The sequence below is a fragment of the Amaranthus tricolor genome, chromosome 1 (genome assembly GCF_026212465.1).
Source record: "Amaranthus tricolor cultivar Red isolate AtriRed21 chromosome 1, ASM2621246v1, whole genome shotgun sequence".
In the NCBI taxonomy this organism is placed as follows: Eukaryota; Viridiplantae; Streptophyta; class Magnoliopsida; order Caryophyllales; family Amaranthaceae; genus Amaranthus; species Amaranthus tricolor.
Genome location: NC_080047.1, coordinates 2153239 through 2177139, shown reverse-complemented (window position 1 = coordinate 2177139; position 23901 = coordinate 2153239). Strand labels below are relative to the sequence as shown.

General features: G+C 32.5%; 2 protein-coding genes and 1 pseudogene across 3 annotated transcripts; all 3 read left to right on the top strand.

The window, feature by feature from the left end:
- Positions 1 to 238: 238 nt before the first annotated feature.
- Positions 239 to 3798, top strand: LOC130798481 (protein EIN6 ENHANCER). The gene is made up of 3 exons (XM_057661494.1): positions 239 to 652; positions 2004 to 2071; positions 3278 to 3798. Exons 1-3 carry the CDS (start codon positions 478 to 480, stop codon positions 3407 to 3409), a joined length of 375 nt encoding a protein of 124 aa, XP_057517477.1. The 5' UTR covers positions 239 to 477; the 3' UTR covers positions 3410 to 3798.
- Positions 3799 to 4779: 981 nt separating this feature from the next.
- LOC130798471 (uncharacterized) lies at positions 4780 to 17144 on the top strand. 2 transcript variants are annotated; one of them, XM_057661480.1, is made up of 3 exons: positions 4780 to 5579; positions 6633 to 6821; positions 12002 to 13936. In XM_057661480.1, exons 1-3 carry the CDS (start codon positions 4938 to 4940, stop codon positions 12029 to 12031), a joined length of 861 nt encoding a protein of 286 aa, XP_057517463.1. In that variant the 5' UTR covers positions 4780 to 4937; the 3' UTR covers positions 12032 to 13936. The 2 variants fall into 2 exon arrangements, with proteins under 2 accessions (XP_057517463.1, XP_057517454.1); XM_057661471.1 differs by lacking the exon at positions 12002 to 13936 and adding an exon at positions 16385 to 17144 and having other exon boundaries at positions 4782 to 5579.
- Positions 17145 to 21434: 4290 nt separating this feature from the next.
- LOC130796770 (uncharacterized) lies at positions 21435 to 23123 on the top strand (annotated as a pseudogene).
- The last annotated feature ends 778 nt before the right edge of the window (positions 23124 to 23901 follow it).

Below are 23901 nucleotides of genomic sequence, written 5' to 3'. Positions count from 1 at the left end.
AAAGTACACTGAAAATTAGATTTAAAATTAAAGAAAAATTTTAAAATTTTACATAAAAAATTCTAAATGATATAAATTTTTTTTGAATATTTTTAAATATTTTTTTCAATATTTTTAAATATTTTTTTCGATATTTTTAAATTTATCTTTTTTTTAAAATAAAACTCACTATCACAAATTATCCGGTCACCAAATTTAATTTTAAAAAGTACTCCTTAGAGTTAAAATTATCCCGTAGAAAAATCACAAATATATCATAGTAAATTTACTGTTAGCTCTCCTCTATATGTCGGTGGGGATCCAGGAAGGGGAAAACACAATTTTGAAGCGAAAGAACAAAAACCGACCATTCTCTGTTCGACGGTGCCCATCTCTCTTGAACATTCAATTTTAGAATAAACGAATTTCCATATCGAAAGCAGTGTGAGTTTGTTTATCAAAGTTTGAGACAGGGAAAGAGTTAAAGGAAGATCAAAAATGGAGAGAGAAGTAATAGAAGCAGAGTTAGTCTTACCAACCCACATGAAATTTAAGAAAGTTCAGATGTATGACAAATACCCCAAAGGTCAATCTAGAAGCCGCCATTGGAAACATCTTAAACAAATTCTTCAGGCTGAAAATTACCAAGCTTTTCCTCCTGATGAACCCAATTGTATGCCATTTTATTTCTAAATATATTTTTTTGATTTTTAGTGTTTTTGAGTGGGAAAGATTTGATTTTGTGATTGTTTTTGAAATGGGTTTTGTTGAAAATTCACTTTGTTGTTGGGTTGATGAGACTTTTTGTTTTGTGGTTTTGTTGCAATGGTTCTTTTGTGTGTTAATTTGGTGAATTTAAGATATGATTTTTTATGGGCGTGGAGGGTTTTTTGTATTGAACTATTGGAGTAATTGGACCTTGATGATAATTGTCTTTGAATGTTTATGGTGAAATTAGGGTTTTTTTTGTTGATGTATAGTATCGATTGAAATTATTAATCAATTATTAATCAATTGTATTTCATTTTTTTCATTTTAAGTGTTTATTTTTGTCGTGCTGAAGTAAAGATGAGATTTTTTTGATATTGGTTTTGTTGCAATGGTTCTTTTGTTTGTTAATTTGGTGAATTAAAGATTTTCTTTGTGATCCGGGAATAGCTAAAGATAAGTTTTTTTTTTTTTTTTATTTTCTTTTTTTTTTTTATGGGTTTTAAGGGTTTTTTGTATGAAAATATTGGAGTAATAGGACCTTGATCAATATCTTGGACTAATTATGGTAAAATTAGGGCTTTTTATTCATGTGTGGAATGGATTGAAGTATTGATGTATTTTTCTCTTGTAGCACTAGAATTACTACTTTATGATGAAAACATGTAGGGTTTAATAGTGGATTCCAAGTGTTTTTGAGTGGAATAATTTTGATTTGTTTGATGTTTTGAATGGGGTTTAGAAATGTACAGTTGGTGGGGGTTCTTTTCCTGTTGGGTTAAACTAAATATAAATTTTTTGATCGAGTTTTGTTGCAATGGTTCTTTTGTGTGTTAACTGAAAATTTTCTTTGTGATCTTGGAAGAGCTGAAAATGAGATCTTTTTATGGGTGGAGGGTTTTTTTGTCTGAAAATATTGGAGTGATTTACCTTAACAATTATTGTATATGAATAATCATGGTGTAATTAGGTTATTTTTGTTGGTGTATAGATTGTATTGGAAGTATTGGTTATTTTTTACCTTGGCGCACTATAACTACTTTATAATCAAAAAATGCATGGTTTTATGACATATTTTATCGATTTAAAGTGATTTTTCTTTGTGAAGAATTTAAATAGGTTATTTTTTGTGTGGTGACTTTTATGTCTAGAAAGTTTGGAACTTGATGATCATAGCGTATGATTCTTAATGGTGATAGCGTTCTTTACCTTGCTTATTGTATTGATTGTAAGTAGTGGTCATTTTATATTCTACCAATTTAATTGCTTTTATGATGGCATTTATTTATTTCTCTCCTTTGGTTGTTGGTTAACAGATGTAAATATTGAGTCACCCCCGTCTATGCACCCGCCCAAGAGAATTTGTGACATTACGGGATATGAGGTGAGTCCTGTTATGTTTAATGAAACCATTTGGTGCGTGCATAACTGAACTATGGTATTATCTTATAGTGTTGATTCTATCATGAGTTCTTCACTAGTCTGATATCATCAATCTCAGTAGGGCAGACCATTACACTAGAAGCTACATTTACGTCTATCAACCTTTTTAACATAATTACATTAATACTTAATTGTAACATAATTACATTGAAGAGGCCGACTAACATTTTCACGACTTTGCATTGACGAATATAATAGTATTGAATTATAAATGAAACCTTCCGCTGGTCTCACTAATGAGCTAGGACACCACAACGAGCAACAATTGGTTCACTGAATTTTCCTTCCGATCTGCTTTGCAGGTTTGCATCTTGTTAGTGTTAACTCCTACCATCTTTTGCCTCTTTTAGAAAGTTTCAAATCGCCACGCCAATTACATCCATTATCGGCTTTAGGTTCATTCATATTTACCATCACATTCCTACACTTTGCTTTTTCGCTTGGAATATAATGCTATCTACAGTGGCCCCTTCGTCTAAATATCTTAGTATTCATATTTCTAATCGTTAACAAAGCTTTAATACACCGACTAATCCAAGAACAGTGAAATTGTTGAACACCTAAATAACTGCAATAGATTAGACAGCATCCCATGTTAGCGAAGAACAACAGCTTGTCTCTTTATCAAGCTTCAATGCGTTCCATGAAACCCTTGATTGGTTTTAAGCTGATGGTCGAATGCAAATACCGCAGCACAGGGGCTGTTTTCCCTAGTACGGATTTCGGAGATGTATCATTGTACAGTTGAAGCCTTGTTTGCCGAGGTAGTAATTCTATCATAGGTCACTTGAAACTTATAAAATCTGAACCTAACTGTTTCTCAGTGAAGATGAATTTCAAATGGTATTTCAATGATGTGGATTAACCGATTAGGATTAAAGTTGATACCTTTGCCTATGATTTTGGATCTTAGTCTCAGATTCTCAGTGGGTTCAGTCAAAGCTGCTTTTTTCCCGTTAGTTTTTATTAATTATTGTGATATGAAGATGAACAACTGATTTAATGTTCACCACCCGTTCTTATGAAAATAAAATTGCTTTTCTGCAGTTCACTAATTTGCTCATCTACTCCCCTCCCAAAAAGAAGTATCATTGTTCATTGTTAGACGCATGAAAATAATATTGGTGTTGTTTTGTGGCTTATGCAGGCACCTTATTATGATCCAAGGACCAACATGCGTTATGCCAATACAGAAGTCTTCAAGCTCATCAGAGCACTTCCTAATGATTATGTGCAGCGGTATCTGGCTCTTAGAAATGCTGCTATTGTTCTCAAGTAGTTTTGCTTCCCTTCAACAACTTTGTGTTCTGCTTCTCGTGTTGGTGTTATTGTGTGAAGGTGATGTGAGAAAAAGATGGTCTAATTGTACTAGCAGAACTTAGTCCATCAAAAAGTCATTCAACAGTAATTATATTCAAACCGGGCAGCTAAGATTGTGCTTCTAAACATCGAAAATGCATGTTACGTTAATCTGGTAGTTCAATGGAAAATAGGACGATATGATGATAGGAGTATGGTTTAGACATGTAAATGTAGCTATGATATTGTAGTTTTTATTCTAATGGTTGGCATTTTCTGTAACAAGATGCACTCTTAGTTTATAAATGTTCGGTGCTCACGGCTTGTAGGCCGCTAATAATGTTGAAAATCAGCTCGATCCCTGGTGAAGTGCTCATGGCTTGTTTCGTTGATTTGTTAAATATATGAATTTAGATGATGTGGTGTTTGACAAAATAAAATTTTTGATTGATTGATCAATCAATAAGTTAAAAGTTAACAAAAAAATAATTTGTTAATAATTAGTTCCCTCAGCAAATACATTTTGCTCCATCTCTTGTCTAGTACATTTTGCTCGGTCGCTAGTCAAGTACATTTTCTAATCAAATGTCGAAGCAAAGAAGTGATGTGCAAGGATAATAGAAAATTATTATCGAAGGTTCATCTTGTCCAAGATTTATTAGATGTTATGTTATGAATGAAAAAAATAAGGAGAAATTGTTAATCATAAATTAATTTTTATTCGATTTATTTTTTTAGCCAAATATTTGATCCATTCTAAATAAATTCATCTATTGTTTATTTTTTAAATAAATCATTCTATTATGTATATTTGCTACAAATAGATCTATTTATTTTTTAAGCTTCTTTGTAAGTTAAGCAATTAGAATTAAATATCAGTTGAGTTTATTTTCAAAAATTATACATGTTAAATGAGTTTATTTAAAAATAAACAATAGTTGAGTTTGCAGATCAAGTAAATATTCATTTATTATTGATAATTTTCCAAAACTTAAAAATTGTCGAGAAAAAAATAAAGGATCATATCTTATTGATTTTGCATCTAACATCTGATTAATTATAAGCTCACCCTTCACTCACATTTAAAATTATTTTTTATTTTAAATTGTCCTTTTTTTACATCATTTTCATTTTTAGAAAATAATTAATCACTTTTAATCTCAATTATATATTATAATTCTTTTTATTTTTATGCACCTTTTATTTCTTTTCCTTGCAAAAAACAGTATCCTCTATTTATATGCTTCCTCCGTTCTATAATACTTACTACTGACAGTGAAATTTTTCTAATTTAAAATTTCAAACTTAATACGTAGGAAATATACGTTGGATACTTTAAACCCTACGCCATTTATTTTCATTTTTCAGTAAGGCAACTAAAATTCTTCATCCCGTTTTCTTTTAATACTTCGTCTTTCATAATTACAATTTATAAACAAGTATCCCCAACTTTTCAAACTTTCGATTACTGCAAATCCCTGATCAATTTTCTGATCAAATTTGGGAAAATGACTGAAATCGACCATTATTTAGTCTTAGGGCTTTCTTCCGGTGAGGAAGGCGCAAAATTAACTGAGAAAGACATCGCGAAAGCCTATCGGAAGAAAGCGCTTGAGCTACATCCCGACAAAACCAAAGATCCAGATGCACCGGCTAAATTTCAAAACCTACAGATTTCATACGAAATTCTCAAAAACCCTAGTTCTAGGAAAGAATTCGATGAATTACTTCGAATTAGGAGAGAAAAGCATGTCCGAAGTACTCAATACGATGCGAAACGGCGGAAAATGATGTCTGATTTGGAGAGAAGAGAGAAAGAATCGTTTTTTGATCCAGAAAAGAAGGCCAGAGATGATGAAGAGAGGACAATGAAGAAGTTAGCAGAGGAAATTGCCAGAATTCGCTCAATGTTGGAGAAAAAGACCAATATACCGAAAGAAACGAAGACAGAGAATGTCAACGTAGGTGGCGGGGTGGAATTGGATAAGAGTCGAGTGCTTAAAGTGAGTTGGGAGAAGGTCGTTTCGGACTATAGTTCAAGTCGATTAAGGGACTTGTTTAAAGAGTTTGGTAATGTGGAAGATATTGTAATCAAGAGTTCCAAGAAGAAAGGATCCGCACTTGTTGTAATGGAATCAAAAGAAAGTGCTGTAAGTACTCCAAACTGATTGTTTTGATTGTTTTAGTCACTTTTTAAAATAGGGTGATCAGTAAGCTTGTGACATCCCATGATTTTGAACGAAAAATCAATTCTTATGGGTGTATTGCTTTATGTAGACTACTGTTGGAACCGATCTATTGATTTTATGTAGCAAACTCCAACATCATGCGTTCAAGGCGTTGGAATGACTGTTGTTTTTATTTATTTGATTTGATTTGATTTAATTGTTATTAGGGTATGAAATGAAAGTGTTTAGGACTCAGTGAAGAACAAGAATGAAAAACACAATGAAAACAGGGCAACCCGAATGGACACAGTATAACACGCACAATATTATTGAGGTATCTTAGATACCTCCCCTCAAACAAAGTTGTATATCATTAATCAATCAATATTACAATAATGATTCAACCCTCACACACATTTAACGGAAACTCACTATACTACAAAGAAGAAACGCTAATGGCACTCAACTCTAGTTGCATCTATGTATTAGCCTCCCTTTATCTTTTTAATGCTGATTTAGGCCTCCTTATATAGCCCACAACACATTATAACAATCCTATATAGCCCACAACACATTATAACAATCCTAGGACAAGTACAAGACATGACCTCCAAGTATAGATCAAACAAAGGGTCTTATTTGACCCTGCACCATGGTGCTCACATTAGCACTATATATGCTCGAACGAGCACCACATTAGTACAAACTTCTTGATTGCTTGTGCCTCGTTCAAGGCACCTTTTTTTCACCATCCTTGTCTCACTCAAGGCATGAACCAAGGCCTTCCATGAGCACCTTCTTGCCTGTTCAAGGCATCTCTTGTCTTGTTCAAGCACTCCATTTCCTCTCCCTTGATCACTTCATAGAGTGTCTAAACTTCAACCCCTCATGCCCCATTGCACAACCAACCTCATTCTCTAGTGTGCAAGCCATGGAGTAGGCAATGAGATGATCAAAGTCATCTTCTACACTAGGAGATTTGGGACTTGGCACAACAAGGAATATGCTGTAATGATGTTTTTATTTGATTTGTAGGAGGCTGCTACTGGGGTTTTGATTGGAGATTTATCCAATCCATTGTTGGTTTTGCCACTACAACCTGTTAATCAAGTACCGTCTGTAAGAGCTCAAGAGCCAGTGGAGCGAAACGAAGTGCCCTTGGGTAAAGTTGTTGGTGCTGGATTTCAGGCATTTGAGGATTCAGTTCTTGATAAGCTTAGAAAGGTGAGCTTTTTATTTGAGGTTTCTGTACTTTATCTTGGAAAATTTTGCTGCATTGACCTTTTTATTCAATAGAAAATGACAATACTCATTAATCAACACCGTAACTATTTTCGTTTAGATGATGGTCTTCCAGTAGCAGAAACTTTTGATGTATAATGTTGAGGGAAAAGGGAAAGTAGAGTCAAGAAGAAAAATTGGGTGGTTTTGATTATGAAGATTTTTCGTTGTTTGAAGTTTGAACACAAATTAGTTGGACCTATTCCTTTAACTGGAAATTGGAATATTCTATGTAGAGGCTTCATGGATTAGGGGCAAGTAAGGTGGAAATAGTGAGGAAGTAAAATACTTCAGGTTGATTGAGGTGCCTGGTTTGAAGGAGTAATTTAGTACCTCCATAAATATTTCCCTTAGCCCCCACTAGTATAAAGATTTTTCCGGTAATCTTTTCTTCTCTTCCCATAGGTCCATCCCATTATTTCACTCCTCTATCTTCTTTCTCGGACCGCCGTTGCCGTCAACTTGTCATCTTTGGTGGCAACAATCTTGATTGGTAAATAATTTCTTAATTTATTAGATCCTTTCTCTTGTTTATATTCTGAATTTTTTTTGTGTATCGTCTGATTTGTTCCACAAGATTCTTCTAACTGACTTCCTAGCTTCTCCAACCACATTTGTTCAGCATATTTCTGCTGATTTTTGTTAATCAATTTTGACAATTCTTTCTCTATTGACCATTCTTTCTCCACATGCCTTGTGTCGTCTGCCCAAATATTTACTATGTAATTCTCAACATGCTCTTTCCAAACTTAATGCCATAGGGAAGAAGAAATCCTGGATGTGGTTTATATTGACACTTGTTGTACAGGCAATAATGATTTAGGTGTTGGTTTGAGTTGTAACAATTGGTGGAAGGTTGTGACTGTCTGAACGAATCTTTTTCATCTTTTCCGAATTCATAGGTCAGCGTCTGCATTGTTTTCTCACGGGTCAATAGCTTCTTTCTGGGTGATTCCTGCTCATGTATCTTGTTTATGATATTGTGGAATGGTGGTTTTACAAGACCCTTGAATGGAGAAGTGTAGGCTGTCTTAGAGAAAAATAGTTTATGCAACATCTGTTTGATAAACTAACAACATCTGAAAATAGTAAGACATGATTTTCTATTTATATAGAGGCTTAGTTAAAGAACCCTAGTTCGCTATATTGCTGAGAAAACTTTATTTTCATAAGCCTACACAGATCTAAACAAGAGGCTAATTTTGGCATAGTGGATGAAAACTGAGTATATTTAAATATTTAACAAAATATTTCCCTAAAATTACAAGCAATCGATTAATTTTGAAAAATAAGAACATTTGACCACTCATTAAACTCTCCCAAATGCACGATTACACAATTTTTTTATTTTTTTGGGGGGGGGGGGGGGTTCAAATTGACTACACTCATCGTGCATGCAATTTTTTCAAAATTAAAAGTGTCCGATATTTAAGTTTCATCTGAAAATAGTAAGACAAAATCATCTATTTATACAGAGGCTTAGCACAAAACCCCAGCACACCACATAGCTTAGAAAACCCTAATTCATATGCCTTAAACACGCCTAACCTAGAGGTTGCGTTTCAGCTGAAAGGAGGCTGAAATCCTTTGTCAAAGCAGAATATAATCTAACAAAATATTTTCTGTAACAATACTAAAAGCAAATAAAAATACTGTTAAACAAGTAAGAAGAATATAAGGAAAAGAGTAGTAGAAGAACTTGATATCATATTGTTGAATGCAATGCAAGAATGCATGCATATTTACTATTCATACACTATTTCGAGACTATTTGCAACTATTCCTAGTGATAATGTTTGCTTCTTTCAATGCATTCATCCACTTCTAACACTCCACCTTGAATCAAAACCTGATCAAAGTGGCATATTTCTTCCCTTGAAGCTAACATGTCTCGAAATGACACATTCCAATCTTGCGCACTAGCTGTTCGAATCTCCTTGATGGAAGTGACTTTTTGAATAAGTAAACGGGATTTTCACACGATTAAATTCCTTGGATTTCCAACTTTTTATCCTTGCATAGATCATGTGTGAAGAATATTTTTGGTGACAAGTGTTTTGTTCTGTCTCCCCTCACTAACTTGGTTGATACAAGCAACATTATCTTTATAGATTGTAGTTGGTGCCCTAGTTGTATCTTTTAACCTACAATCTTCTTGGAGTTGGCCGATCATGGATCTCAACCATACACACTCTTGACTAGCTTCATATAAAGCTATAATTTCTGCATGATTTGAGGATATAGCTATTAGAGTCAGTTTTGTTTATTTCCAAGATATTGCGGTTCCTGCATATGTAAATACATATTCAGTTTGTGACTTGGCCTTATGTAGGTCAGATAGATATCTTGAATCAACAATCCAATAAGTATGACATTGTTCCTTGACTGTTAGAATAATCCAAGATTTGTAGTTCCCTTTAGGTATCAAAATAGATGATTTATCCCATTTCAATTCTCATAAGTGCATTAGTATACATAGCTAATAGTTTACAGAAAATGCTAAATCGGGTCTTGTATTATTTTCTAAGTACATTAAATCACCAATGACACTCATGTATGACACTTAAGGGCTTAAAATTTCTTTATTTTCTTCTCGTTGTAAAACTTTCTCAGTATAATTGCTCTGATGGACAAGTATTCCACCTTTGCTAGAATACTTAATACAAAATATAAGTAAAAAATAAAATGACAACTGATATTAAAAGGAAAAACAAGTTAGAAAAACAATGAATGCATCTAATCATCTTAATATAAGTAATTATCTTCTTCTTGGGGATCATTATTTTGGAGGTTGTCATCCCATTAAAGAAATCAAAGACATCTAAGGTGGGCCCAGATGACTTGCTTCATTCTAACTAAATGTTTCGCGGTACGTCAAGTTTGTCCCCAATGTCCAGTCATGCCACATCTATTGGATGTGCTTTTGTGTTTCTGGACATGTTCAAAATTATCATTTTTAGGGCCAAATCGATTTCTTTCATAAATGTGGTCATGCCGCGACCATGATCATGCCGACGACCACGACCAAGATCATGATCATGCCTGCGACCACGACCACAAAAATTGCCTTGTTCAAAAGAATGTGTATTGCTCTTTTCATGCTATCTTTCACGACCTTTGCCTCTTACAAAGTAGTTCCCACGACCTCGATGACGCACATTGTTTGATCTCTCAAGCATATTTGTTTCATTGAATGGCAAATATTTTTCAATTAATGTGATTTTTCAATTAATGATTCATTATTTTGTTTCGCAACAAGTAATGTTTTCAACAATTCATGATATTTATTGAAATGTCTTTCACGATATTGTTGCTGTAACAAAATGCTATTGACTTGAAATGTTGATAATGTTTTTTCAATCATTTTTTCATCTGTAATCGTTTGTCCACAATAGATTAATTTTGATTTGATCAGATGAATAATAGAATTGATTTAAAATCTTGAAATCTTAATTCTCGCCATTCATCAATGGCCTTTGGAAAAAACATACTTTTGGATGTCCAAATCTTTCATTTAGTTTTTCCCAAAATAATTTTGGTTCCTCAATATTAGTGTACTCATGTTTAAGACTATTGGTTAAGTGACGTCTTAAAATCGATGCAGCCTTTGCCTTGTCCTTCTTAATCTGATGGGATTTCTTTCAATGTATTTTCCTTTGTCGGTAGGATTTAGTTCTATTATTGTTTACAATGAATTTTTTCCTTTCACATATAATTTAACATCTGAGGCTTATTGTATGAAAATGTTTCCAGTTAAATCCAAGGCATTGAATTCTCTCTTTTTAAGATCAACTATTATTTTCTACAATTGAAAAAATGATAAGATCATTAATTAATATGATTTTGTACATCGTTAGAGATATTAACGCATATTAGTACTATTTCCCCTTGATTTAATATCTCAAAGATAACAAATGATTAAAGCACTATATATAAAAATACAATCAAGTGGACAACAACACATCTTCAAACTCCCACCTCCATTCTTTTGAAGAAAATCTAATAAAAATACAAGAAGCATTCGTTATTATTATGGAATTATTTATATTGCTTGTGGTGCTAATGCTCTACTTATTCTCCAAAAATAAATTCTAGATCTTGTAAAGATTTTGGTAGCAATTTGTATTTTGTTTTATTTACATTACTCTTTAATTATCATCTATTAATGCTATAATTTACTTTATTTAAACTTGTTGAAGTAGGGAGAATATAAGGAGAAGAGTAGTCGAAGAGTTTGATATCAGATTGTTAAACTGATATGTTCAGTACAATTGCAATGCAAGAATGCATGCATATTTATAGTACAATATGTACACTATTCATAGATTATTTAGACACTATTTGTACTATTCCTAGTGATAATGTTTGCTCCTTTCGATGCTTTCATCCACTTTCAACACTTTATTTTTTATTTTTATATAGTGCTTTAATCATTTGTTATCTTTGAGATATTAAATCAGGGGGAAATAGTACTAATATGCATTAATATCTCTAACGATGTACAAAATCATATTAATTAATAATCTTATCATTTTTCCAATTGTTAGAAAATAATAGCTATCTCAAAAAGAGAGAATTCAATGCCTTGGATTTAACTGAAAACAATTTCATACAATAAGCCTCAGATGTTAAATTATATCTGAAAGGAAAAAGTTTGTTGTAAACAATAATTGAACTAAATCCTACTGAGGAAAAGATAATGAAAGAGATCCCATCAAATTTAGAAGGACAAGGCAAAGGCTGCATCGATTTTGAGACGTCACTTAACCGACAGTCTCAAATATGAGTACACTAATTAAAAGGATCCAAAATTACTTTGGTAAAATCCAAATGATAGATTTGGACATAACAAATGTGTGCTTCTTCCAAAGGCCATTGACGAACGGCGAGAATTAAGATTCCAAGATTTTAAATCAATTCTACTATCATCTGATAAAATCAAAATTAGTCTTTTGTGGACAACGACCATAGATGAAGGAATGATTGAAAAAAACATTATCAACATTCCCGTCAATAGCGTTTTATTACAACAATATCGTGAATGATATTTCAAGAAATATCGTGAATTGTTGAAAACATTACTTGTTGTGGAACAAAATAATGAATGATTGAAATCATAACAGGAAACCTATACGGTCTATGCCATTCAATAAAACAAATGTGATTGAGAGATCAAACAATGTGCGTCATCGAGATCGTGGGAACTACTTCGTTAGAGGCAGAGGCCGTGGAAGATATCATGAAGAGCGCAGTACGCATTCTTTTGAACAAGACAATTTTTGTGGTTGTGGTCGCGGGCATGGTCATGGCCGCGGGTGTGACCACATTTATGAAAGAAATCAATTTGGACCTAGATATGATGATTTTAAACAAATCCAGAAATACAAAAGCACATGCCATAGATGTGGCATAAGTGGACATTTGGGACAAATTTGGCGTATCTCAAACATTTAGTAGAATGAAGCAAGTACATCTTGGCCCACCTTAGATGTCTTTGGTTTCTTTAATGAGGATGTGAACTCCAAAATAATAATCCCAAGAAGATAATTACTTCTATAAGATGATTAGATGCATTCAATGTTTCTCATTGAATTGATAAGTTTTCATTTTATTTTCTACTAATATTTCTAAGTATTCTCGCAAAGGTGGGATATTTGTCCATCAGAGCAATTATATGAGAAAGTTTTAAAACATTTTTACATGGACAAGGCTCATCCACTAAGTTCCCCAATGGTGGTCCAATCACTAAACATAAAAGATGACCCATTCTGTTCACGAGAAGAAAATGAAGAAATTTTAGGCCCTGAAGTGTCATACCTGAGTGCCTTGGTGCTTTAATGTACTTGGAAAATAATACAAGACCCGGTATAACATTTTTTGTAAACTTGTTAGCTATATATACTAATGCACCAACGAGAAGACATTGAAATGGGATAAATCATGTATTTCGATACCTAAGGGGAACTATAAATCTTGGATTGTTCTACCAGTTAAGGAATGATGTCATACTTATTGGATTGCTGATTCAAGATACTTATCTGACCCACATAAGGCCAAGTCACAAACTGTATATGTATATTTACATATGCAAGAACCGCAATATCTTGGAAATAAACAAAACAGATTCTATAAACTACATCCTCAAATCATATGCATAACTTATAGCTTTATATGAAGCTAGTTGAGAGTGTATATGGTTGAGATCCATGATCGGCCAACTTCAAGAAGACTATAGGTTAAAAGATACAACTAGGGCACCAATTACGATTTATGAAGATAATGCTGCCTGTATCGACCAAGTTAGTAAAGGATAATCACAGGAGACAGAACAAAACACTTATCACCAAAATTATTCTTTACATATGATCTACACAAGGATAAAAAGGTGGAAGTCCAAGGAATTTAATCCTGCGAAAATCCTGTTGACTTATTCATAAAGTCACTTCCGTCAAGGAGATTTGAACACTTAGTGCACAAGATTGAAATGTGCCGTTTTCGAGACATGTTGGCTTCAGGGGGAAAAATATGGCCACTGTACTCTTTTTTCCTTTGATCAGATTTTTATCCCACTAGGTTATCCCTGACAAATGTTTTTAACGAAACGGGTTAGGGCTATAAATGCAATAATTAATTTTTCATATCTATGTAAAGCATTCAAGAGGGAGTGTTAGAAGTGGATGAATAATCATTAGGAATAGTTGCAAATAGCGTCTAAATAGTGTACATATTGTACTATAAATATGTATGCATTCTTGCATTGCAATCGTACTGAGTATATCAGTTTCATATCAAGCTTTTCTACTACTCTTCTTATATTCTCCCAATTTCTTTAACAAGTAAAAATAAAGTAAATTATAGCAATAATAGATGATGATTAAAGAGTTATGTTAATAAAACAAAATACAAATTCCTATTTTAAAATATCTAAAATTTATTTTTAGAGAATAAGGTAGAGCATTAGCACCACGAGTAATATAAATAATCCCATAATCTTACTGTGGGAGTTTGAAGATGTATTGTTGTTCATTGATGGTTGAAGGAAGAAGAAGAAAGAATTTGGTGGGTAAATTTTTTTTTTTTTTTTTTTTTTTTTTTTTTTTTTGTTTAGAGATAAGATGTGAGTTGGGACGGGTAGAGGACCCTATTTCTAGGGGGTTACGATTTTTATATTTTATCATTTAGTTTAATAAAAATTTGGTAAATAAATAGGGATTATGAAGGCAATTTTTTAATAGTTTTTCTTGGTTCAGAATCAAATCCTTATCGTTTTGCTTAAATTGTAGTTTTCGGAGCACTCTATCATTCATTCCAGGGTGATACTTTAACAATAAAAAAGGATTTTATGCTTGGAATATAATCTTTGTTCTTTAGAACTAATGTTATCATAGGTGTGAATAATCTGTGTTATTGATAAACTAAGAGTGATTATTATTGTTAAGTTTATAATATTAGTAAATTAGAATCAAATAACTAAATTTTGGAATAAATTTATTTGTCAATGATGTATATATATGTGTGTGTGTCTCTCTCTCTATATATATATTTTAAAGTTATTTTGGTGAAATCAAACTTTATGTACTTATTAATCGGTATAAATCGTATTAAGATATAAAAATGTGATGCATATAATTATAGAGAATAAAGTAAACCAAATGCATACGCACATAATATGGCATGATCAAATAAATAGAGATAAAACTGTCCATATAGGCGATAACAATGCTATATTAGCCAGTTCATAAAAGCGGTCATCACATAATAATACTAGCGGTCATCACAGATTAATGGTCCGAAAGTGTTTACTACTAGCTTCTTCATCTTTGTTATTTTTCCTTTTACTACATTCTAGTGGTACTGTATGATTATTAGTAGGTTGGACTGGTGGGTTATCAGTACGTTGTAATGGCTGATTAGTAGTTGGTTGTGCTGGTGGATTAGCTGTATTATTGGGACTTGGCATTGGGTTTTCATTTGCGTGGGTATTATTCGAGGTATGTCTTTGGAGCTGGTTTAAACAACTATTTGCTTGATTGGTAGTAACGGTTATACGATTTTCTTCAAGAATAAAGTATAGAATGGTGTTGGTAACACTTTGAATAATAATATTAATACTGTTTGATTGTTGGTTCATATTGTGCTTAAAAAAATGTGTTGTAAAGTTTTTGAAAACGAAAAAATATTACCTACTTTGATTTTTGAGAGTGTAAAATCGTGGAGATAACATGTTAAAGATGTAGGGAGAATTATAAGGAAAAAAGTATCAGAAGAGCTTGATATCAGATTGTTAAACTGAAATATTCAGTACGATTGCAATGCAAGAAGACATGCATATTTATTACACTATGTAGACACTATTTGCAACTATTTCTGGTGATAATGTTTGCTCCTTTCAATGCCTTCATTCACTTTTAACAATTACTTCATTTTGCAACCAATTATAATGATGCTCTTACACGTCCAAAATAGAAAAATAAGTTCTGCTGTCAAAATGGCCTTTATGCGCCATAAACAGGAAACATAATTCTTCGTGCACTGGAATTCTGCTGCTTTGTTCGTGTGATTTGTGGCTGTATATAGTGAAAATAACGCCTAAAATGTTTACCAAAATCAGCAATACTAAAATACTGGAACATATGTAAAATAAAGTGATAAAATGTTATGAACAGTAACCTTTTGGTTTTTGAACTGATAAATGCACGCTCCATCAACAATGTGGACTTAACTGTGTAGGGTATATATGATCTCTGTACCTTGACCATGATACAGACTAAATGCATCCATATCCATGCGTCAATCAGTGGACACCAACATTACCTCATTTCAAACCAAGTTATTGCCAATTCCTTTAGTTGTGTTGAAGTGACAAACTTTCTTTCTGATGAATACGCTAATTTTTAATTGAGGTCTCTTTGAGATGGCTCAACTCTTCAATCTCCTACTTGTACAATTCTAATTGATAGTGTATTTGCCTTTTGCTTTATGGTTTTATGGCTTTTTAGTTCATAGTTGCTCATCTTGCTTTGATTCGAGGGTGAGCAAGAGAATTCCACCATACAAGGGATAAAAGGAATTAAACTTTCTTGTTAGTGGTGAGAATCGAATCCTTATCACAAGGTTGGAAGTGAAAACCCTTGACTACTAAGGTAACCCATGATTTTCTTCATAGTTGCTCATCTTAAACCACAAAGATAAGTTGCTAATGCTATACTCCTTTATCACATTAACATTGCTACATAAAATGTGGCAATCTCAATGGGACAGTGGTTGTATTTTTTTGCATGGTTTTGTGGTGTTCACTTTTGTAAACGAGTTGTATCTTGTATGTCAATATGTGGTATCCATTGAGGTGTTGTTTTGTGGCACAGTTGATTATCTAATGATGTACTGTTACATAGTAGAATTTCAATTAATATCTTTGCTGCGAGCTTGCTTATTTTTTTTGATTTCAGTTGTCTGAGTAATGAAATTGTTCCTTATTTCTTCTAATTTCATTGTTGCATTGACAGGCTGCGGAGAAACAAAAATTAGACAAGAGGGAAACATAGAAGCTAGTGCGACTGGCAAGCTTCCAAGCAGGAAAGAGATAGCTTTAACCTTCAATTACAATGTACTTCCTCCATCCAATTAGAATTGCAACATTTACGTAATACTACAATCTCAGTGGGACGGATGAGTATGATTTTGTCTGGAGACTAACGTCATCATCTGGATAACGATTGTCTATATAAGTAGTGTTCGGTAATAATGGCTTGAAGGGAACGAAATTGAACGCACGAAAAGAATAGTGTATACTGTAGTCTGGTTTAGTTATTGCCTATTTGCCTTAGCGATATTTCTTTAGTTTGCTAATGAGCTATGTACAATTCATCGTTTCGGGTTTATGATCATTTTTCAGCTTTCGCAATGTTTAATGGACTTGTAGAAGGCTTGAATGTATTATTAGTTTATACGACGAGGACTTGAAAGAGACTGTATGGTTGAAGTTTTATGGTGCCCATCATTTACATTACTACATGGAACATTACAGGGGTACCATTTGAACTCACTTGTACTTTGATTGATGTAAAGGTTAAATTTTCATGTTATTTCAGTATTTATTAAAGAAAGCGTTTTGTTTTGAATTTTTTCTGTGTTTTAAGCTGATTATGTCGTTAAGTACGAAGTCATATGAACCTTGTAACATTCACCCGTGACAATCTTTCATTTGTTATATTAAAACAAGTGGATGCAAGTAGAAAAGACTAATAGGTTAGTCCGGTGATAAGAGATTGATTTTCATTACCTACACAAATAATTATAGAAAAATTATAGTGAATAATATAAATTTTTGTTGATTTTCCTACAATAACATCAACTTTTGGAATAATATCAACTTTTGTTTAGTCATTAATTTACCTTTTTTTTTGTCAAATAGTCTACTATAAACAAAAGTTGGTAGTATTATTTTAGGCAAACAACCTCAAAGTTGGTATTTTTCATGGTTAATTAAAAGTTAATATTATTATAGAAAAATTATGAGATTTTATATTATTTACGGTAATTTTTTCTTCTATACTAGCCTTTCTCAAATCAAGAATAAAATATATATCATATTTAATACGAAGAGAGTACTGTTGGATCATTTTCTTTTTTCTTTATCTTTTTAATCCTCAATTTCAATATAGTATAGCATCTAAGACAAAGTTCAGTGCAGTGTACTTAGAATCATCCTCCTTTCATTCAAAAAAAAAAAAGAAAAAATCTTAAAAATGTTGAACAAAACTAGTTGCATGAGTAATTTAGTTATACGATTAGCTATTAGTGGTGACTGGTGAACTAATAATTGTAAGTTTAATCTGTAACTCAAGTATTTAATTGAATCACTATCTCAAAATTTTATTACTTTCTATTAAACAATATTTCAAAAGTAAAAGTTGTTACAAAACACTAAGTACCGAACATTACTATTTCATATTTAGAAGTAACGATCCGTTGGTAATCCATATAATTAAATGATAGGAATAAAACTAATTTATATTTTTATAGCGTAACTGTTTTTCATGTTAATTAAAATTTGATCATAAAAAGATTTTTTTTTCATAATTTTCTATAACCACATAATACCACGTTTTCAAATGATAATAAATTAAAATGAATTTCGTGAAAAAAAATAAAATTTTTGAAGGATATTAGACATGACCATTAAACTTATCAAGATTATGCTAGTTAAATAGTAGTAGGGGAACAGATCATATCTATAGTCAGTGCGTGCGGGCCCCAAGTTATGCTCGATGAGCAGGTGAAGTGCGAGTTCTGGGATAACCTAGGAGATCTCATGAGAACTATCCCGAAAGATGAGAAAGTTTTCATAGGAGGAGACTTGAACGGACATATAGGCAGAGATGCAGGAAACTATAATTCGGTACATGGAGGGTTTGGTTTGGGGTAAGGAAGGAGAGTGGGGAGAATTTGCTGGAGTTTGCGCTAGCAAAAAATTGGTTATAGCAAAACTCGATCTTTAGAAAGAAAGATGAGTATTTGATCACATATAAGAGCGGCGGCCATGCAACCCAAGTTGACTATTTCTTAGTGCGCAAGGGAGATCAGTTCTCATGCTTGGATTGTAAGGTGGTGTTGGGTACAGAGATGCCCACCCAACACAGGCTTTTAGTACTGGTTTTCAGGATGAGGAAGAAAATTGTAGATAAGTAGGTCAAGTCCAGGGGAAAGATCATGTGGGGGAGACTCAAAGGGAAATGGTCACAACCTTGTCAAGCAAGATAAGTTTATTGGGCTTGTAACGGACAGTTTTTTTCTAAATATAGGTTTAATATAATACAATAGTAAGTAATGCTAAAGCGGAAGTCTATCAAGCCGTGATTATCGCGAAAAAGATATTAAACAAAACAGTATTTTCAAAAAAAAAACAAATAAAACTTAAATCATTAAAATATATACATATTATATCTAGCTTTAATACATAATTATCGTTATTATATACCATCATATAAATTAGATAAATATTATATCCTAATATCACATAAACGATACAATAGCTTCTTAATAACTTCATGTAAAGTCACCTGCAGCATCTGCTCCCATTACAAGGGAACAGCCGATGGAAACCGGTCAGCTAATAAGCCGAGTATAAAAACTTGCCAGCATAATACAAGTATACAGATATGTGCATTTCAATAAGTAATATGTAAAAGGATTTATGCAATAGAAAGGATTCATCATCATTCATTTTTTTTATGTTAAATTATATATATATAACTTTTGGTCTTTCTGCTTGAGTTCTAGGGAGTGATTTACTAACACTTCTGCTTGAGTGTTAAGACGTGGAACCCGATTATTTATTTAATGAATGCAACACATATGATCTTTGTTTGATATATGTAAGGGCCTGTTAGGGTGAGGTAAACCAAAACCCCTAACTTAGTGGGAGTCGTCACTCCTCCAATACAATGTTGCTCGAGCCACAGGTCAGGTTAAATAACCTTACTGTATTCGCCGTATTTTACGTGCCGGAAAACACGTCCCACGTTTTTTACATGCCGGAAGCATGGTTCGGCATTTCCTTACTATCAAGCCTTTTTATATTCATGTTACTGTTTTCATATAAATGCAACATTACCATAACATATAATAGAAATTAATTTATAACAACTTACATATAAATAATCATTTATTATTAAACTAAATCAAAACTAAAATGGGTCTTTAGTATTTATTTATAGATAAATTTTCAATTAAGCTTTATTAATTTCTTAATAATCAATTTCTTAAATGTCTATTTATTATAAATGATAAAATAAATAGTTCCATCATAAAAAAATACTAAAAATGTCTTAAAAAGGACATATTGGGTTTATTATAAATCCTAGCCCATTTATCCAATTTTTTTTAGAAAATAAAATTTTATTTTATTAATTTCTTAATAGCTTAGTTTTAGATTTAGCACATGAATAATTAATTTCCTTAAGATTAAAATCTACATGAAATATTTTTAAAATTAACTTATTATTAAATGAGTTGGTGTTATTTAACAAATTAAAATAAATTTAATCATTATTTTCACTTTTCTTTCTTTTCGCCTATTATAACATTTAATTTATTTATTTAAAATTTTAATATCACAAAATTTCACAAAAAAAAGAAAATTATTTAAATGATAAGAAAAAAATGCAGTAACAATAAAATAAATTATTTTTTTAGAAATATATATTTAACCCAATTTATGAATTTCTTTATTTTATGCGTTTTTTTTAGCAAAAATTAATAATAATATTTATACTCAACTATAATTCATGAAATGCATACACAATTTATATCTCATATATATGTGTGTGTGTGTGTGTGTGTTTGTGTGTGTGTGTGTGTACAGAAAATTTTTCGTTTAAAAATATTAATATTTACTACTTTAATTAAAATTATTTCAGATTATGCGGTTTTTGGCAATTAAAATAAATAAATCATATAAATTAAATTACAACGAATTAATTCACCAAAATTTACAGAAAATTTAATTTATATATACTAAACACATATAAAATTTATGGGCATAATTTTATGTAAATAAATATATATAAGAATTTATACCTTTAATAATTTCACTATTAATCAATTTCCTTTGTTGTAGAATTTCTAGTCACTTCCTCCCCTTGAATTTCTATAATTAACACTAAATACTATTATTAGGAAATTTTTGAGGATTTTTAGGATTTTTTCTAGGGTTTTTAGAGTTTCTTTTTTTTTTTTTTTTTTTTTAAAAAAAAAAAAATTAGCTTTTATTTGAAAGTAATTTTTCTGATTTTTCCTTCTCTTCTTTCTTTTTTTTTTCTTTACCCACGGTATGCTTTGGACATAAATAGGCCAAAGATTGTAAAATTATTTATTATTTTAATTTTTTTTTCCTTCATGGGCAAGAATTAGAGATAAGGGTAAGTGAAAATTATGCCACCTAGCCACTTTGCCGCCAACACATAGATATTTTTATTTTTATTTTTATTTTTTTTTAATTTTATTAGTATTGTATATATATATATATATATTTTTAATCATAAATTAATATAGGAAATAAAAAGATTAAGTTATTGTAGGTAATTTAACTAGACTTAATATTTAGGTAATTTATTTTAAGAGAAATAAATTATATATAAAAGAAAATCGAGAACTTAAGAACAATTGGAATAAAATTTGAAACGACATTAAAAATAAAATAATAAAACGAAACGATTATTGAATTTGTCAGAATATTTAAGATTAAGAAAAAGGGTCTGTTACAGGGCTTCCCAAGTCAGTCAGATGATGCGAATGAAATGTGGGTGAACATGGCAAAAACCATTAGAAAAGTGGCAAACGAGACCTAGGGGGTGTCGTCGGGTAAGCCAAAAGTGTTCAAAGAGTCGTGCTGGTGGAACGATGAGGTGGAAAAGAAGATAAAGGATAAAAACAAGAGATTTAAGGAGCTTATGGCATGCACGAAAGAGGAGAATATGATAGAAAAGAGAGTGAGCTATAAAGAAGCAAAGCGGGTGGCAAAGAAAGCGGTAATGGAGGCAAAAAACCGTGGTTATGAGGACTTATCGGAAGCTTGATACCAAAGAGGGGGAGAAGCAGATTTTTAAGTTGACAAGGACTAGGTCTAGGCAGCGGCAAGACTTAGAGACAATGAAATACATCAAGGATGAGGGAGGACGAGTTCTTCTAAGACAAGAGGACATCAAAACCAGATGGCTCCAGTATTTCTCTCAGCTATTCAATGAGTTTAGGGGGCCAAAGGAGGCGGCTAATCAAATTTCTGACAACCAAAGACTACTAGAATATGGGTCAACGAGTGATATTACCACAGAAGAAGTAGGAGAAGCTCTAAAAAAGATGGGGAGAACAAAGCCAGTCGGGCCAGATAACATCCCGATTGAGGTGTGGAGGGATTTAGGAGAAGAGGGCATTCGTTGGCTGACTAACCTCTTTAATATTATTTTGAGGACACATAAGATGCCAAAAGAATGGAGGAATAGTACACTAATACCTCTGTTTAAAAACAAAAGCGATGCGCAAGTATGCGGGAACTATAGAGGTATCAAACTTCTAAGCCACACAATGAAATTGTGGGAAAGAGTGATAGAGAGGAGAATTAGACAGAAAACGGTGATTAGAGAGAACCAATTCGGTTTTATGCCAGGAAGGTCAACTATTGAAACAATTCATGTTTTGAGGAGACTGATGGAGAAATTTAGGGAGCGAAAGAAGGATTTGCATATGGTGTTCATTGATTTGGAGAAAGCGTATGATAGCATACCACGACATGTTATCTGGGATAGCCTCAAGGCTAGAGGTATTTCTTCAGTGTACATTGAGACTATACGGGATATGTATGATAGAGTTTCGACTAATATTCAAACACCGGTGGGGATAACAGAGCCTTTTTCGGTTAAAGTTGGACTACATCAGGGATCGGCTCTAAGCCCTTTCATTTTTACTGTCATTATGGAAGAGATTTCGTAATCTATTTGGGAGACGGTACCGTGGTATATGCTATTCGCTAACGATATAGTGCTGGTAGTAGAAATTAGAGAGAAGGTTAGTAATAAATTGGATGAGTGGAGGGAAGCTTTGGAAGGTAAAGGGTTGCGCGTTAGTCGTACGAAGAACGAGTATTTGCACTGTGACTTTAGTGGGACATCACCAGTAGGTGAACCAGAGGTGTCCATTGATGAAGCAGTTGCTAAAAGTACGACCAAGTATAAGTATTTGGGATCGATCATTCAAAGGGATGGGGAGATTGACGGAGATGTAAATCATCGTATACATGCGGGTTGGCTCAAGTGGCGAGCAGCCACGATAGTGTTATGTGATAGGAAATTCCCAAGCAAGTTAAAAGGAAAATTCTACTGGGCAGCAATCAGACCTACTCTGCTATATGGGATTGAATGTTGGCATTTAAAGAAGATTTTTGAACATAAGATGAAAGTTACAGAAATGCGTATGCTGAGGTGGATGTGTGGGCTCACATTGATGGATCGAATTAGGAACCAAGAGTTCAGGGATAAACTAGGGGTAGCCCCTATTTCTGGAAAAATGCGCGAAAATAGATTGAGGTGGTTTGGACATGTGCAGAGAAAGACTTTTGACGCCCCTGTGAGGAGGGTAAAAAACATTATAGTAGAGGGTAAGAGGAGTTGAGGAAGACCCAGGAGAACTTGGGATGAGCAAATACAAGTTGACTTGCATGAGTTAAACCTCTCTGATGGTCTGACTAGGGATAGGGGTAGTTGGAGGCGCCATATCCATGTTTTTAGACTACTGATATCTCTTAGGTTACCTTTTGGTGTTCTTGCCCTCCTGCTTTTCTCGTTTCTTTATTATGTTTTTTTTTCCTTTTTTTAGTTGGTTCTACTTATTTATTTTATTTATAGGCTTTTAATTTATCTTTCCTGTATAGTTACGTCTCTTTATTTTCTCGAGCCGGGGGACTCCTTTAACCGTACTCTTCTTTATGAGCGGGATACACTGGGTAGGATGATGATGATGATGATGATTAAACTTATCAAGAGATATTTATTTTAAAATTATACTAACTTTTTATTACTATTAAGACCATTTAGTAACGGTTACCAAATAGGCAATAAAAGTATTAAATTCAAACCAAAACATAAAACTACTTAAAAAAAAACTATGTCGAACACGTCCACAATCATCAAAACTTATTAATAATTACTTTATCTAATCAAACTCACTATATATACTATTTCCATTTCTCGTCTTACTAAAGTTGATAGAATCATCAGCATCATTGTATCCAGTATATCTTGTTTATACGATCTACAATTAGAATATGAAAAAGAATGAAAGATGGTAATACATACCGATAAAAGAAAATGTGGCCCCAAAGAGTCTTTCGAGTCGAGGAACAAAATAATGTAAAGTAGATTGAAACAAATCTAAAAAAGACAAGTTCAACCATAAGAGTGAAGACAAGTAAAAGGACATTTAGAGATTAGAGTTAGGTGGCTTAGTTTAGAAGACTTAATAACTTATT

What these genes read in the sequence shown, in the direction of transcription:
- LOC130798481 (XM_057661494.1), top strand. Translation starts at nt 478, where the DNA reads ATGGAGAGAGAAGTAATAGAAGCAGAGTTAGTCTTACCAACCCACATG. An exon ending in TCCTCCTGATGAACCCAATT is followed by an intron (nt 653 to 2,003) that starts GTATGCCATTTT and finishes GTTGGTTAACAG; the next exon opens with ATGTAAATATTGAGTCACCC. An exon ending in GTGACATTACGGGATATGAG is followed by an intron (nt 2,072 to 3,277) that starts GTGAGTCCTGTT and finishes TGGCTTATGCAG; the next exon opens with GCACCTTATTATGATCCAAG.
- LOC130798471 (XM_057661471.1), top strand. Translation starts at nt 4,938, where the DNA reads ATGACTGAAATCGACCATTATTTAGTCTTAGGGCTTTCTTCCGGTGAG. An exon ending in TGGAATCAAAAGAAAGTGCT is followed by an intron (nt 5,580 to 6,632) that starts GTAAGTACTCCA and finishes TTTGATTTGTAG; the next exon opens with GAGGCTGCTACTGGGGTTTT. An exon ending in TTCTTGATAAGCTTAGAAAG is followed by an intron (nt 6,822 to 16,384) that starts GTGAGCTTTTTA and finishes TTGCATTGACAG; the next exon opens with GCTGCGGAGAAACAAAAATT.